Below are 18,599 nucleotides of genomic sequence, written 5' to 3' on the forward strand. Positions count from 1 at the left end.
TCATAATCTGGTAAGCGACGCCTTGATTGGCCGGATGAAAGGTCGTTCTGATGTGACCCGTAATGGGATGTCCTCAGATCTTTGTGCCAAATTCATTTTTAGAACATGAAGTATCGCATAAAGGAGGAGAAATATTCAAATGGGCACATTGAGTTTTAATTCGTGTAACTGAACCAGCTTAGCAGGGTAGCAGGGCTTTCAATCCAAGTTAAGGGGGGTTGGGGGGAGGGGGGGGGGGGGGGGGATTTGAATATCTCGTGACTCACGCCGTATGCTTGAGAGTTAATTTAATTTAATGTGTTATACATTTACCATTCATACTGACATAGTCGAGTAATAACGTAAATAGAATAGATGCAATAGATGCAGGAGTTACCTCGCCACTTGAAATAATATAATGGTGGGAGTAAAGCATATTTGACAAAGCATTGTATAATTTGGGAAAACGGCTGGTGTAAGTTATACAAGGCAATTTATCGCTGTAACAAACGGTACATTCAGTTATGAGATTCAGTTATTTTCACCGTGTACGGTATTTTTACTGTTAAAAAACGCTTTAGCCACGAGACTTCCCCACCGCCCGTGACACACGAGGATGTAGCCATGTTGGTTTGTTTGTTGTCTAACGTCGCACTCAGTAATATTCCAGCTATATGACAGCGGTCAGTAAATAATCGAATCTGGACCAGAAAATCCAGTGATTGACATCATGAGCATCGATCCACGCATTTGGGCTACCATGACATGCATCAACCAAGTCAGCGAGCCTGACCACCCGATCACGTAAGTCGTTTCTTACGACAGGCATGGTCGCTAAAGACCTATTCTAACCGGGATCTTCACGGAGCATTAACAGCCATGACGTGATCTCAACACGCGGTGTACATGTCATCACGGAAGTGCAATTCCTGAAGTGGGTGTAGTCACATAATGATATTTACTTGGCGTGTTCTGCGCCTCTACTCTGCATACCGACAACATGATATTTCATTTTCAAGATGGTCAGAAAATGAAAAAGATAAGGTTTTATTTATTTTCCTCATTTCCTCATTCAGGACTCCAGAATGTGTGCATATTTTATGTGTGTGTTAAGATTTACATGCATGTTGAATAAAAACAGCCCGAGATGGTCGTGCTGGAGACGCCCATACGCGCTGCAGGAAACTATTTTGGAATAAAACAACCACAGCATTTGTGAAAAGGTTCACTAGTCCTCATGGTTTGAAGTACACCTGCTTGAAAGAGACAAAAATGTTACCTATGTTTGCTTGTTTACATTTTCTATTATTCACTTCAAATTTGTACAAAAATTGAAGTATTGAGAATTATAGCCAATAAATGCTAATAGTCAATGAGGACTACCACCATTGGGTGTTTACTTATCCTCTGCAAAATTTAGTGGTGTCGGGCAAGCGGGCCAGCGTGAATTTCGAAGATTAGGATTTCACACGAAGCACGTCATTGAGATACATAATCTGATTTTCCATTTAGAAATATATCAGAAAAAATATGTTGGTAACTTTGGTGGGTAGGCGATTCCAAATGCTTAAACAAAGAATACCCAATACCGACTTGTGGTTCCTAGAATATCATAGAGTATAAATGGCAATATATTTTGTTTGAAAACACTGATAAACAACTGCATAAATCCACTTTCAGACTGACATGTTTAGCTTCAATCAAATCTCACAGTTATGTGAACAATTCTCTCTTGCAACTGAGTGAGTGAGTGAGTGAGTTTGGTTTAACGCCGCTTTTAACATTATTCCAGTTATATCGCGGCGTGTCAGCTTAATGTGGGAGGAAAGCCCGAAGTGATGCAGGTCTCAGACGTTTACCACTTCGGTGAAACCCACGAGCACGGGTATGGTGCTGACAAACCTAGAAACATAATCGGGGCGAACCGGGATTCGAACCCACAATCATAGGTTTCTGGCGTGCCCAAGGGACGCAACTCTGCACAGCGAATCGCGGCGCCTTAGACGACTGGGCCACCCTTGCCCCCCTCTTGCAACTGAGAATTTAAACTCACTTAACAACCACTGAAATGCCTTTAGTCTCGCGGCACTGTAAAGAATAAATCTTGAAAGTCAATTATTTTCCAGGGACAATGTGTGAAGCCCATTTCTGGTGTTCCTGTTATATTGCTGGAATGTTGCTAAATTCGGCGTAAAACCATACTCATTCAATCATATTTTCCTGACAAAATCGATATCACACACCACAAAAATACGACAATTATTTCACTAGTGAATACAACATGATCATACGAAAACAGAAATATACATTAGATATCTGTCTTTGATTACAAATTTTTTCTCTACTCAAAACGAGTATCCTATCAAACAAATCTTTTTCTCAAAACTCAGAAACCATTAATTATCGGAAAGTGCGGAATTGGATTGGCGTTTAAGGGTGTCTAAGGTGAGGTGAGGTGAAATTGACTTTAACGTCGCTTCGAAGATTATTACACGTATTGCACTTATATAGCGACCTGCATGCACGTGTGTGTGTGGCTGCTTGTTCTAGTCCGGACTGATGCCGATTTATAGTGCTATAGCTCACTGAGATACCATGCCGCAGTTTAACATGAATACCCCACTCAGACACAGTATACTGATTCCGAGCCGACCAGTCCTTGTTTTACCACTTAAATGCCGAGGGCCAAACAGGGTAACAACAAGTACCATCTTTTCACGTCTTTTGGTATGACGCGGCCGGGGATCGAAACCCTGTCCTTCCGCTCTCCGGGCGGACGCTCTACCTCTAGACCACGGAGGCGATTTAAAGGTGTTTAAACGTAAACCCGGGTTACATTCTGTGTAAATTCGCGTCAACAATAATTAACTTCACATACTGCTTATGCAATCATTAGCATACACGAACTGTCGACAATGATACGAAACCAGTGACAGCCATTAGCGCAATAATACAATACAAGCCCAGCCCACTCTATTATCAACCAATCAGGAAATACTAGTTGACTGGTGGGCGTGGCGTAATTATTTTTTGGATTTAATAATGAAAACAATCACAAGAAAATTCCTCGGTATCGGAAAATGCCATGGTATCACTAATAATTTATTTATTTTGTGTTAACAAGCACGTGCTCCTGCATCGATCTATATTTACGATCAATTAAGACTTTTCTCAATAAGCAAACATAATCTATTTGATTGAAAGATAGAACGAACTCTGTTTTCTACATGTAGATCTAGTAATATATTCCATTTAATGATATTGATAAATTAGTGGAGAATATGTAGGCAATTACACATGTCTTGTTAGGTTTGTTTTGTTTGTTGCTATAGTCCACACTCAGCAGTATTCCAGCTATATGACGGCGGTTTGTAAATAATTGAGCCTGGACCAGACAGTCCAGTGATTGATATCATGAGCCTCGATCCACGCAATTAGGAAACTATGACATGTATCAACCAAGTCAGCGAGCCACGCCACCCGATCTCATTACTTGCCTCTTACAACATGCATGTAGTAGCCCCTCACGACAAACTTGGATTGCTCAACACCTAGTCTTACCGGGAGTTTCAACGGTCGTGTCGTGTTAGATGAAAACAATATCAAGATTAATATACTTCCAGCCATATTCATTGCTATAAAATTTGATTGGTTTTATGTTCCATACAACGTCTTTCGGTGTTGCAAATAGTTAAATTCTAATTTCAAACTTACCGCGTGGGCACTTGACAAACAGGAAGTGATCATCACATGACGATGACGTCATAGTCCATCGGCCATTTTATTTCGCAAGTAAACACTGGTTGAAATCGCAATATAACCATTGAGTCAGGTTCAGGTTGAAATTTGTTATTTCTTTTGTCATTTGGCAGATTTGCTATAGAGGAAACTGACTGAAGATGGGTTGTATTATTGGCAGCGTAAGTACTTAGACATTTTGGACTGGGATTGCTAAGATTGTAGTCACAAAGAACTGAATTAAAAACATAAACAATGTCATAACGTCATGTTCTCGACAAGGAAAACAATGACACTACATTCACATTTGTCAATATGGTATTGTGTATCGCTTATATGGTACCGATGCTAGTTTCACTGAACACCGTTCGTGATGTTTTATATTTGAAAATGACGATTAATAATATGCGGAAGTGTAGCATACTGTTCCTTGCCATTGCAACCACCATTGCTGGTACGCATTTACTGGGCAACACCAGTCTGCATTATTATGTCTACAGACAGTTAATTTTGTCAAAATATTTGAAGGAATTTCATCATTAGATATATTCTGACAGTTTTATCACATACCAGTGTAACTATTTTATCGTACAGTGAGTGAGTGAGTGTGGAATTACGCCGCGTTTAGCAATATTCCAGCAATAGCACGGCGGGGGGCACCCGAAATGGGCTTCACACATTGTACCCATGTCGGGAATCGAACCCGGGTCTTCGGTGTGATGAGTGAACGCTTTAACCACTAGACTACCCGATCGCCCCTATTTCATCGTACAAATTCAGGCTGTGATAATTCTCATCTGATTCTTGTCTTTTTAGCAGCGTATACCATGTATACTCAACCCATTCTCAACTTGAAATACTGAGACTTGAAGGTTCCTGTACTAGGCTTATGAAACTGTTTTTATTTCATTTTATAGATAACTTTCAGGGATTATATAATCATGACAATAGGTCAATAATATTCATTACAGTACCCCAAAAGGGTTGGCTTCAGTTGCTGTATCCCCTCATCCATTGTGCTGTTTTATCAGCTGTTTAATATATCACTGATGGGTGACATATAGAACTGTTGATACAGTGAAACTGCATTATCAGTGGTTTATTTGGGAAAGGGAGGTCACTCTTATTACAATCTGGTGCTATCTCTGATGTTTTCATATTTGCGAAAAATGATGTTGGTCAAAATATATTTTGCCATCCAAACATGCTGAACCCTTAGTTAAACATGGATACCATATTCGTAATCAAATGTTTAATATATCATGAACATGTTATTTTTTTCATCTTTCCTTCCAGCAAATTAAAAATGGTTCTTGTCAGTGAAATTAAAAACTCATGCTCATGGTAGATGTCCCCAAATGTTGTTCTACATTATTCTTTTGAATAGAGATGGCTGCAGGTGGGCCCACAGTTTAGAAAGTCAGTAAAGTTGTAGACTGTTGAGTGTGATATGCACATCCTCCTTGGTTGCTTATAATCATTGATCTTCTTTAAACTTATTTTAAATAACTAAGTATTTTCAAGAGAAATAATCTCAATGTCTCGTATCATGCCAAAATGATAAATATTTAAACAGATGTGTTGTACTTATCTTCATCGGGGATTGTTTCAGCTTGCGTGCTGTTTTGGTAGCGCAGCATGCAGTCTGTGCTGTGCTTGCTGTCCTTCCACCAAGAATTCTACTGTTACTCGAATTGCCTATGCCTTTTTGCTGCTCCTTGGGACTGTGGTAGCAGCTGTTATGTTGACACCAGGTATTCGAGAACAACTGGACAAGGTTTGCATTCAATCCTCATTTAGCATGTTAAGATCAAAATATGGTATTTTGAGGTATATAAGTGATTATGCATTAATGAGCATGATGAGTGAGCACGAGTGGCCCAAGGCCTAGATTTTAAAAACGATCTTAACCCTAAACATGCTTAAACTATCATAGAGTTATTGTAAGGAAATCATAGGCTATCATTTCATTAAACATTACAGAAACCTATGATGGGTTTGAATGACAGATTCACCCTGATCGTGTGTCTAGGTTTGTCAGCTCCACTCCTTAATTGTTTGTAAATATGTTTTATATGTGGAACAGTTTTACATATTGTTTAATCAGTGTTTAAATATTATGTAAAATATAAAAGAGGAGAGATTGATAATGATTTATATAATTGGCTCTCCATGTTTTCAATGTCACTGGACCATGTGATATTTGCCTGGATGTAAAAGCCAGGATGCTTGTCAGTTGTTGGAAACTGTGGTGTGCAAAGTCAGAATTTGCATGTGGTGGTTGACTGGAGTGAGACCGGAAGGAACACTCCAGGGTTTCGCCAAGTGGTGAATTTCTAAGTACTGCTGAAGTGGGCAAAGTTTGTGGGGGATGTACATGCTGAAGTGGGCAAAGTTTGTTGGGGATGTACATGTTGAAGTGGGCAGAGTTTGTTGGGGATGTACATGCTGAAGTGGGCAAAGTTTGTGGGGGATGTAGATGTTGAAATGGGCAAAGTTTGTTGGGGATGTACATTTTGAAGTGGGCAGAGTTTGTTGGGGATGTACTTGTTGAAGTGGGCAGAGTTTGTTGGGGATGTACATGTTGAAGTGGGCAGAGTTTGTTGGGGATGTACATGCTGAAGTGGGCAGAGTTTGTTGGGGATGTACATCTTGAAGTGGGCAGAGTTTGTTGGGGATGTACATGCTGAAGTGGGCAAAGTTTGTTGGGGATGTACATGCTGAAGTGGGCAAAGTTTGTTGGGGATGTACATGCTGAAGTGGGCAAAGTTTGTTGGGGATGTACATGCTGAAGTGGGCAAAGTTTGTTGGGGATGTACATGCTGAAGTGGGCAAAGTTTGTGAGTGATATACAACCTGAAGTGGGCAAAGTTTGTGGGGATGTAAATGCTGAAGTGGGCAAAGTTTGTTGGGGATGTACATGCTGAAGTGGGCAAAGTTTGTTGGGGATGTACATGCTGAAGTGGGCAAAGTTTGTGAGTGATATACAAGCTGAAGTGGGCAAGGTTTGTGAGTGATATACAACCTGAAGTGGGCAAAGTTTGTGAGGGATGTACATGCTGAAGTGGGCAAAGTTTGTTGGGGATGTACATGCTGAAGTGGGCAAAGTTTGTTGGGGATGTACATGCTGAAGTGGGCAAAGTTTGTGAGTGATATACAAGCTGAAGTGGGCAAGGTTTGTGAGTGATATACAACCTGAAGTGGGCAAGGTTTGTGAGTGATATACAACCTGAAGTGGGCAAAGTTTGTGGGGATGTACATGCTGAAGTGGGCAAAGTTTGTTGGGGATGTACATGCTGAAGTGGGCAAAGTTTGTTGGGGATGTACATGCTGAAGTGGGCAAAGTTTGTTGGGGATGTACATGCTGAAGTGGGCAAAGTTTGTGAGTGATATAAAAGTTGAAGTTGGCAAGGTTTGTGGGCTATGTACATGAAGGACTTCTACTTTTGGTAAATTTCAATCTTCTTTTCTATGAGTACTCTATCACCTAGGTAATATCAATAGTCAAATGCCTTTCTTTTTGTCATACAGATACCAATGTTGTGTAACCCCAAATTGGGGTATCAAATTGGCTCGGGCAAAGTGTGCGATGAAGTTGTAGGGTATCTGGCTGTCTACAGAGTGTGCTTCGCAATGGCTGCCTTCTTCTTCCTCTTTATGCTGATAATGATAAAGGTCAACTCCTCGAAGGACCCGAGAGCTGGCTTACAGAATGGGTAAGTTGTTCTTGTTTGGTTTTATTAACAATTGAACCTATAGGCTTACCTTGGCTCAAGGAGGGTACCTTTGGGTATTATGGAATTCTTGGCAGATATATGCTTAGTACATTGTCGTATATCATGATTGTTGTGAGACATTACTTTAATAGTGATTGTGTGTTAACAATGGTGAGTGTGCTGAGGGTAGTTCTTGATGAAAGACCACATGGAAGGATATAGTCACTATGGGTACCTGACTATGCTGACTACTTGAATGTGTGTAATGTCATGTGATTTTTTTATGTGAAGTTAACACAATATATAAAATTTTTCCATTGGGTTAACAAACAGTTACCATGGTTACATGTCCGAGAACTTGATGGCAATTTTGGGTGTTCATAATTTTCACTAGACTGTAACACTGACCGACAAGTTCACACTCCTGAGGAAATCCCTTAGAATTGCCTAGCTCAAATAAAATATAAAATTATTGTTTGGGATCGAGACACTTTAAGTCATCATTTTTGAATACAACATGGAAAAATTGTTTGTGATCTAAAATCCTCTCTACGACGAATCCTTGTAAATGAATATAATGAAGAAATGCTGTGATACTTCTGACAAAAGTCTGAGTATGATACACCCCATTAACTATCAACTAGTTACTTCCTGATCACCTGAAATTGCATTAATAAAGCTATTAGATTTAATAGATTGTATTGCATTGCTGTTTGAAAGACCTTCATGAGCTTGATTATCTGCTGTCCCATCAACATGATCAACAGTGAGATCTCTAATATGAACAAATAACTCAAAGTTCTTCTCATAGGAAATTTGTCTTTAACATTGGACACCATTTAGCATGACTTTTTCACTTTGTGTTTGACAGGTTCTGGTTCTTTAAGATCCTGATTGTCATTGGTATTTGTGTTGGAGCCTTCTTCATTCCACAAGGAGCCTTCGGCCAAGGTTTGTGTTTATGTTGATGACTTGATAATAATGAAGTTGTAAAGATAAAAATAACGTGATGATGAATTTGCATTGTAAACTACTGGGAGAGGCAACGTTCTAGAATCTTTATAATTAGCACGCTTCGTTGAATGTAGTTGTTTGTTATCATCAGTCGCAGATACAAGTGTATGTGAGACGGCCTATTGTATGTTGTATGCATGATGGGTGTGGTCTGTGTACTCAGTGAAGGGTGTCACACTAATCAATCCAATCTCTGTGTTGAGCCTACTCAGCTGTGACTTCAATGAGTGTGATTAAGGCGTCCTGTAAAACTCCCAAAGCATGCTAAGCATCATAATTATTGTCGATTGTAATTAACACAGACATTCCGGATTAGGCAGTTTCATCTTTTGCACAACAAAGATAACTTAGGAATCGTCTTGTAATCTTAAAACCATAAAGTTTATATATTAACATGGTTAATTCTATTAAATAAATGTACGATAATTGTTAGCCTGACAAAATGTAAAAAATGCACCAACTTAACCTGCATTTCATTGTCTAGCCCATGGCATTTTGGCTGCCAACTCTTAGCTGTTCACCTTGCTCACCTTTTCACATCTGTGTGCTCCTAAAAAAAAGAATTACAGTTCAATGTCATCTGTAATTAAGTCTTAATATTATGATCGAGGTTGAAATCTTGTTTTTTGTATTCTGTGATTATTCTTATCATCTCCATTTTGTTCATGGCATTAATGTTGCAGTTCATGTTGTTGAATGTTTGTGTCACAGTTTTCCAGTGTACTGATAATACAGTGCGGTCAGTTTGTGACACTGATAATTTCAGAATAGTTACACTAATTGTGACAAGCTACAATTAAAGGTTAATGCAGTCAGTACAAGGTGTTTGTTTTTTAACATAAAACATGATGAACATTTCAGCATGGATGGTGATTGGGATGATTGGAGCCTTCATCTTCATTATTATCCAGCTGATTCTGCTCGTGGACTTTGCTCATGGCTGGGCTGAGAGCTGGGTTGGCAAGTGGGAAGAAACAGGCTCAAGATGCTACTACATCGGTGAGTAGGTTCCCCTCCACAGTCACATGGTGAGGAAGGTCTGTTATGCAGTGTGTTCACAGGGGCAAACTAATTGATGATATTGGTTATGTCAGACTGCCCTGGGACACTTTCTGTTCCATTTTCTGACAGTGCATTCTCTTCAGATAACATTGCAATTTGTATTCATTTTCCGGGATATTGACTTAATCATCAATATTACTAGAATAAAAATATTATTAATAGTAAAACTAATCTGAACTACAATAAGACAGAGCTCCTGATAAGCTTTTGGTGTTGTGGGTATTTTACCCATGCATTTTAAAATCATTGGGTATCAGTAATTCTATCTGCATATTCAAATTTCTGTTACCCACTAGTTTTTACACATGTGGGTATTTAAGTTAGATATTTAAAAACACTATTCATCTAGTCCCTGCAAACTGGTGTCTTGTGGGTTTGAGAGCTTTATAGGACTCAAAAATATGCGATACTTTCACAAGAAAGAATGGTGGCAAATGATCATGATGTAACTGTCATCGTGAAGTTTGGCAAGGTTGACTGAATGTCCATTTATAATTTCAAAATAAGTTGCTGATATGCTTATCGAATACGCAGGGTTACTTTTTTTTTGTAGCGTATCTGTAATGTTCGTTGCGTATTTGATTCACTTGGATTATATTTTACTGCGTATTTCTGATGCGTATTTCACGCAGATACGCAGCTTATCTGCAGATCTGATAAGATAAGACAGAAAAACAGTTGTTGCATGGCAAATTGGCAAGTTTTAATCTTGTGAGTGTATTGTCTTTGTTGGTGGTAACTAGAATTCTTATCGTTTGTGAAAGGTTGTCGTTGTTCTTATTACTGTAAATCTGGATTTTTTTGCAATCGTTTCATGATGCAGTTATTTTTGTATACCAACAACAAATAAAGAAAGTAGGGAGGCATATTTCTTTATTCACTTCCACATGTTGTCAAACCTAAAAGGGCGGGGTATGGTAACACAAAGGAATTCCGGCCGTCCATCCATCCGTCCTTCAGAGGACATTTGTTTGTATGACCTACAACTTGAAAACTGCTGCATAGATTCTTTTCAAACTTGGTGGACACTTTGTATACCTATAGGAGAAGTGATGTGTGAAGTTTGATTTCAATATTTGGATTTTCTGAAAAGATACAGCTTTTTTTCATTTTTTTCTTAAGAATATTTTTACTGAAACATTTGTGTGACCTATAACTTGAAAGCTACTGCATAGATTCTTTTCAAATTTAGGGAACAGTTTCCATACTAGTAGAATAGGTGCAGTGCAAAGTTTGAGTTTGATATGTGTATTTTCTGAAAACATATGTTTTTCATGTTAAATTTTGCTTCGTCATTTGTGTGACCTTTTACTTGAAATCTACTTCATGGATTAGTATCTAATTGGGGTACAGTTTCTATACCAACAGGAGTGGTGCAGTGACTTTTTACTTGAATCTTTTTGCTGAAACGGTTGTACAACCTCTAACTAGAAAACAACGCCTGTTTGAAGTCATTGCTTAACAATCCTGACTGACATAACTAACTGAGAGTAAATGCAAATACTTTGTGTTCCAGGTCTGCTGTTCTTCACAGGGTTTTTCTACTGTGTTGCCATAGCCTTGGTGGCAGTTTTCTTCATATTCTATGCCAGTGTAAGTCTCATGCACCATACAGCATCCACAGATTGCACCTTAATTTCAATATTCCTTATGCGACTCACTATGATTGTGTATTGATACTGTGTCTTAGCATGTTCTTATACATGTTGTATGTTTTTGTGATTGTAACTGGTAACAGTGAACCAGCGATGTCTTTTTATGAACTATGAAATGATAAATACTGAATACTCCTGAATAATGATGAGAAGTTAGTCCAAAAACTGGAAATGGAGGTTAATTGTTGTTGAGTAGACTTGTGGTTAGAATGCTTGCCATAAACAATGTACCCCTGAAGATCCGGGTTAAAATAGGTCTTCAGAAACCCATGCTTGTCATAAAAGGCGATTAGGCTTGTCGTAAGAGGCAACTAACAGGATCAGGTTGTCAGGCTCGCTGACTTGGTTGATGCATGTCTTTTTTTTTTCTGGTCCAGACTCGAATATATATAGACCGCCGTCATATAGTTAAAATATTGCCAAGTTCGGCAAACAAACACAAACAATGTAAACCAAGTCAGCATAAATCCTCCCCCCACACCATGTAATATTGTGTTCTTTATCATCATGATACTCCCTGAAGAACTGATTAGAATTGGTCTTCAACAACCCATCCTTGCAAGAGGCGACTGACAGGATCCGGTGGTCAGGCTTGCTGACTTGGTTGATGCATGTCATGGTATCCCAGTTGCATAGATCAATGCTTGTGACGTCAATCACTTGACTGTCTGGTCCAGACTTGAATATTTACAGACTGACGCCATACAGGTGGAAAAGTGAACATGGGAGAGTTCTACAGTTCTGTGGATATACAACCTCTTTATTACAATGAATTTGACATTTGGGTGTAGATACTGACACCATTATCAAGCAAGTGATGATAACCGTGTCAGTATCTACACCGAAATGTCAAATTCATTGTAATAAAGAAGTTGTATATCCATAGAACTCTCCCTTTTTTATCATTCCAACTTCTAAATGCCACTTTAAGAAGTTGGGTGGAATATTGCTGAGTGCAGTGTTAAACAACAAACAAAATTATTCGCATGATAAGAAAGTGTTATCAACTATGTAAGATGAGTCCTTTCTTTTGACATGATAGGATGAGTCTTGCAAGTTACACAAGTTCTTCCTGTCCTTCAACTTGATTCTGTGTGTGTTCATCAGCATCCTTGCTGTGCTGCCCAAGATCCAGGACTGTAAGTAACCTACACATCACTTCTGTGCCACAGTCAACTAGTGATGTCTGATGTTACCCTCGTTACTAGGGCAAGGATAACAGTCTAAGTCTCATACCGTATAAGCAATGCCTCAGTAGAATCCCTCCAAATCGATGCTAATTATATCACCCGACTATATTAGGATCTGGACTGAAACACATCACTGGGGCATATAATACACAGGCCCTTCATTTGCAATGAAAACATGTTTGCCCTCTGACATTTTTTCTATGATACTTTAGCCCATGAATAACTCCAGCACACGGTCTTATTCTGTGTTGACAGGGTGCGAAATTTGGTGCCCGTGAAAGAAATTTTATCGATGAAGTAATAAAATAAGAACATATTTTAAGTTACGAGTCCAATGTTCCTTCATACCCCCACACTAACACTTCTCAAAAATGAATTCCTGCATATTCACTTCCGTTGCAAACTTACTCCAACTCTTGGTAATAGCTGTAAATAAAAAAGGAATTGATTTCAGCTCCACTAGTTGGAAATCACTTGTTAGATGGCATGTAGCAAGAGATCAGGGACATCTCATGTTAAAGTATAAATTCGTTACTGGTTACATCATGTACATATTTGTCTACTTGGCAGTTTATTTAAATTCAATCATATAATTAGTCATTTAAGTCAATTATATTGTGATGATTTACATGAAATATATATTAAAATAATTTATGCTAAAGGTGTTCCAGCTTATCATAGATGATCCTGCATATGCTTATTGCCTTTATGCTGACGGAAATTGATTTTGTCACCGTGACACCTTGTTTGGCAATGTAAATATAGGCGAGGCTCATTTGAACTTTATTTGCAGAAAATATATAGTATGAATAAGGAAATGAGATAATAGTTATTTTGGATGACATGCAAAATTTACTGTCAAACAAAATCAGTGCTTTGTTGGCTTCCAAAAGCTGGTTGACATTGCCATTGGAACCTAAAAGAGCTTGAAAAAAGAGCTTCTACCCTGTGCATAGGACCATCCCTTTTCATACCCCTCTCATTCTAGGTACAAAAAACTTGTGTTATGGACGATGATGTACCATAGGTGAATTATATTCTGTCAGGTGCTTATAAACAGTCTGCTGAAAACATACTTTACTATTGTATAAATTTCTTTTTGGTTGTTACACCTGGATTTGCATGGATTTCTGTAGCATTTATATTGAAAGGGTTATGATAGGAAAGCATCACTAGTGAAATGAAATAAGCTGTAGCCTGTAGTCATCATGGTCAGTAGTTAAGCTATGTGACACAGTCATGCTTTATTAAATATGTTGTGTAACGACACCTATTTGACTTTTTATTCATGGATTGATGGCGATAATTATCTAGGCATCAATACATCACAAACCCTTGCAAACTGTACCTGTGTCAGGTGGTGAATGAGGAGGGTTGGTCATGTATGTTATACTACAAGAAGACCTTGTAAGTGGGAAAAACCCTGCTTAATATGGTAAACCAAATGCAGTCTGTGTGAACCACTCTCAGATATGGTAGGAAAATTTGTTTTCCGTGAACTTTTTGTTTTGATATATACAGTATCAATCACTTGTGTTACAGACCAGCCTCGTTCCGGCCTCCTGCAGTCATCCATCATCTCCCTGTACACAATGTACCTCACCTGGTCTGCCATGACCAACAGCCCAGGTAGACACTGCATAGACACTCTGTGTGTTTGAATTAGATCCCTAACATTACTGCAGGTGCTTGAACCAGAGGCATGTTATTGATTAATTTGAAACCCATATTTGATCAGGCACATTCAAGCATTCAAGATTCAATGCATAGAATGATACAGAATGTTTAAATACCCAGGTGGCTAAAAGACTTTGTCACATGTGGAGGCAATTTATTTCAAAGATTACTTAAATCATGTTAATAGAAAAAAATGATGATGAGATGTGTGTTTTATCTGTTTAGAGAAGAAGTGTAACCCCAGTTTGAGCTCCCTGATCCACTTCAACGGCTCTTTACCCCACACTGATTCCAACAATGGAACCTTCGACAAGGGAGTGTTTGATTGGCAGGGTATCTTGGCTCTTGTTATCTGGGTTTTTGCAGTTCTCTACGCCAGGTAACTTTACAATTTGTTACATTTCATGAATAATATTCTTGCCTTGTGTCTTACTATCAGTGCTGATAGTGGCTCGACCATATCACATGAAGTATGCGTGTATCCAGTGAGGATTCTGGGTCAGATAGAGTACCCAGTAACCTATGCTTGTTGTAAGAGGCAACTGAAATGAATCATGTAGTTAGCATGGTTAGGCTCGGTGTTTTGGTTGATTTTGTCATAATCCCCTGATGATAAGGGACTTATTATCAACCACTGGTTTGTATGTTTCATAGTTGATTATTTACAGGGTACCAGGATATGGCCATTATATTGCTTATTTTGACATGCGTGTATCAACTTTTTGATGCCTGTTCTCCTGCTTGTAGTGGAAGGACCTCCTCCAACAGCCACAGTCAGATTAATTATTTTCAAGCTGCCAGGACATGGCCATTCTGTTGCTGACTTTGACATAAAACAACATTTTCTCATTCTCTTGAAGTGCATGTATCAACTTATTTATGCCTGTTCTTCTTGTAGTGTAAGGACCTCCTCCAACAGCCAGGTGGGGAAGCTGACCATGTCGGAGAAGACCATTCTGCAATCAGACAATGGTAAATTGCTGACTTACCCTTAATACAGCGGAATCCTGTTGATGAGGGCATGTCCATGTTTTAATGAGTTAGCCCTATAACTATATCAACAATTTCTTTTTGGTCTGAGTTACTGCCCTTGAACTGGGTTGGAAAGTTGATTCTACAGTTAAAAATACTAAAGCTGGAAGTACAATCTTTGTTTAAAATATATGTTATGCCTATGTTGAACTAGGTTTGACTGACTTGACTGTGTTAAACATTGCCTTTCTGTGCCAGGTTTGACTAACTGGCATGTGTTATACATTGCTTTATTGTTCAGGTCTGACTTACCATGCTTACTGGACTGTGTATTACATAGCTTTATTGTTCAGGTTTGACTAACTGGACAGTGTTATACATTGCTTTATTGTTCAGGTTTGACCAACTGGGATGTGTTATCCATAGCTTTATTGATCAGGTTTTACTAACTAGGCTGTGTTATACATAGCTTTATTGTTCAGGTTTGACCAACTGGGCTATGTTATACATAGCTTTATTGTTCAGGTTTGACTAACTGGGCTGTGTTATTCATTGGTTTATTGTTCAGGTTTGACTAACTGGGATGTGTTATACATTGCTTTATTGTTTAGGTTTGACTAACTGGGATGTGTTATACATTGCTTTATTGTTCAGGTTTGACTAACTGGGCTTTGTTATACATTGCTTTATTGTTTAGGTTTGACCAACTGGGATGTGTTATACATAGCTTTATTGTTCAGGTTTTACTAACTGGACTGTGTTATACATAGCTTTATTGTTCAGGTTTGACCAACTGGACTGTGTTATACATAGCATTATTGTTCAGGTTTGACCAACTGGGATGTGTTATACATAGCTTTATTGTTCAGGTTTGACTAACTGGGCTGTGTTATACATTGCTTTATTGTTCAGGTTTAACTAACTGGACAATGTTAAACATTGCTCTATTGTTCAGGTTTGACTAACTGGGCTGTGATAAATATTGCTTTATTGTTCAGGTTTGACTGACTGGTCTGTGTTAAACTGTGCTCTGTTGAACCAGGTTCGACTGACTCGAATGCTGATGAGGAGAAGGGCTCTAAGAGTTGGGACAATGAGGAAGACAGTGTGGCATACAGCTACTCCTTCTTCCACCTGATGATGTGCCTCGGCGCACTCTATGTGATGATGACCCTCACCAACTGGTTCGAGTATGTCACTTTATCTTGATACAGTTTGTGCATGCTCATCCTCGATTATCGAGGGTGTTAAATCTTCATTTGTATGTTTTGAGTCTGCTAAAATAGGCATCCATGAAAGTAGTGGCGATTAAATGAGTACTAAACTTTGGGTGCCATCACCAGTAAACCAGAATGTCTCATACAGGGCACCTCCCTCCCCTGTCTTTACTCGTGTAAAACGCTCCCAACTAAATATTTCTTAAATGTTGGCACTCTCATTTAACTGTGAACATTGTTTGCTGATATGAAATTATTCACACAGTTAAGAGTATAAGATGCATAGCTGATGAAATTTTCTTATGATTCCTAATTATTTTCCAGGCCCAGCTCTGACTTTAAGACTCTGAATGCTAACATGGCCTCTGTGTGGGTGAAGATTGCCTCCAGCTGGGTTTGCATCCTCATCTATGTTTGGACCCTCGTCGCCCCCTGTGTCCTCCCCAATAGAGACTTCAGTTGAACAACTCGCACAGGGCCATCCTTGTAGTCAGATCCAAGTCCTTATGTATTTAGGTCAGCAGTCGTAATATCTATCACATTCTCATTACTGTTGCTAATTGAGAATGACTATTTTATTTGGTTACAAGGTTGTTGATAGTTTAGGATAATTTTTATTTATCAGCAATGTCAGAAAAACTTGATATTAATTATTTTAACAAAATACAGATACTACAGAATATGTTTTGTATTTTCAAAAGCAGGTCTTAACAATGTTCAGATTGAATACGTTTGTAGATGGAGATTTATTGATTACAGTAAATAATTTCCTTTCCTTTGTCAGTTTATTTTTGTCAAATAGTTAATGTAGGTCTGGACAATACCCACATAGTTTAAGTGAGCGTCATAAGATAGCTTGATGGCCAGATTGCTTCTGTCAGTGTCAGTATGTATGCCATGCTGTGAACTGTTCTGACTTGTATCTAACCATGTTAACTGCTAAGTGTTCAGCAGGTGCTTGCATTGCAATTGTTCCTGTTACAACTGAAGAGGTATTTATAATCAAATATGACTTCATTCGTATTTAACCTGGCCTCCCACCTTTGATGACAAGATGTCTGTAGAAAGGTATCTAGGATCTCAACCAGCGTTTATGTGTACCCATGGTAACAAAAGATTGGATGTTGTCAGAACCATGCATCTGTAACAAGTTTTGATTTCCTCTTGGCTTTGATACAACAGTATATTCTTTCTTCATTTTTCATGTTTTTGATTTTCTTTATTAGAATGGTATGACCATCTGCTGTACATTTATCTATTTGCTATTTACACCAGTTATATGACACCTTATATATCATTTGCCAACTAAAGGCTTTTGGAAGAGGAAGAGTGTGTCATGGAAGATAACCATGAATGGTTAAAGAAGCATCTGTCATGTTTGATGACATGATTCTGAGACACATGACTGACTGACAGGTTCACATGATAGGGAAGGGATTTGGCTGATACCTGTATAAGACAAGACCAGTTGTAAATATGAATATACTTATGTCATAATAGTTTGTTGAATGTTTTTGTGGTGGCACCTTTATGTTTGGATATAAGACACACACACGTATGCTAACTAGATTTATTCTAGTGGAACTTTTCATCTGATTCTTTCCCCAATGAAGAATTGTATCATTATTTTACAAACTTTTATGTTATGTTTACACATGTTTGTAAATTGTTGTTGGCATGTTTGTGATGAACTGCAAACAAACACCCACGATGCAACTGATTTGATGTTTTTTTCTCAAGTTAAGTTAAAGAACTAAATTGAAAACATAAATAATGTGTGGTTGTACTCAAAATTATATTGTATCTTTCATGTGCCGGACTAAAGAATTAGATATAACCATTGAAGGTAAATGAATTATTTGTATGAAAGTTTAGTTTTATCATAAATGTCACAAATATGTTTTGATATTTGACTTTAGGTACAGAATTCTCTGTTTGTGTACATTAACATTATATATTGTATGTTATGTATTGTGCTGATCAAACGTGGTGCAATGTTTGTTTAATGTACAGTGCTACTCAAACATCACTAAAATATTTTATACATGAACCAACAGTTAAGCAGCAGTCACTGCACAGTCAAGTTTCTGATTTCCTATGCCTTATTGATGTTGATTCCACAGTTAAAATTACCTCTCTTGATCCCTGGTAACACCTAGTACTATTGCATATTTTGCAAATTGAAATATATTGCTTGAAGTTATGATTTAAGAGAAAATTAAATTATTATGATGATGTAAATGTATATGTATTTGTTTGAGTGCTTCATATCACATTCTGAAGTTGTTGTAATGTGAATTGTCACATTTTGTGAACTTTTGTGATTTCAGAATAAACTGTGTATGAAAATATCATGAATGGTTTTTCTTGATCAATGTT

General features: G+C 38.1%; 1 protein-coding gene across 1 annotated transcript; it reads left to right on the plus strand.

The window, feature by feature from the left end:
• The first annotated feature begins 3,745 nt into the window (after positions 1-3,745).
• On the plus strand, positions 3,746-16,810 carry LOC139462505 (serine incorporator 1-like). The gene is made up of 12 exons (XM_071244315.1): positions 3,746-3,899; positions 5,330-5,494; positions 7,249-7,433; positions 8,305-8,384; positions 9,309-9,446; positions 11,026-11,102; positions 12,207-12,303; positions 13,897-13,983; positions 14,257-14,410; positions 14,930-15,003; positions 16,046-16,193; positions 16,545-16,810. Exons 1-12 carry the CDS (start codon positions 3,879-3,881, stop codon positions 16,681-16,683), a joined length of 1,365 nt encoding a protein of 454 aa, XP_071100416.1. The 5' UTR covers positions 3,746-3,878; the 3' UTR covers positions 16,684-16,810.
• Positions 16,811-18,599: the final 1,789 nt, after the last annotated feature.

The sequence above is a fragment of the Haliotis cracherodii genome, unplaced genomic scaffold (genome assembly GCF_022045235.1).
Source record: "Haliotis cracherodii isolate W230 unplaced genomic scaffold, xgHalCrac1.p SCAF_1, whole genome shotgun sequence".
Lineage (NCBI taxonomy): Eukaryota > Metazoa > Mollusca > Gastropoda > Lepetellida > Haliotidae > Haliotis > Haliotis cracherodii.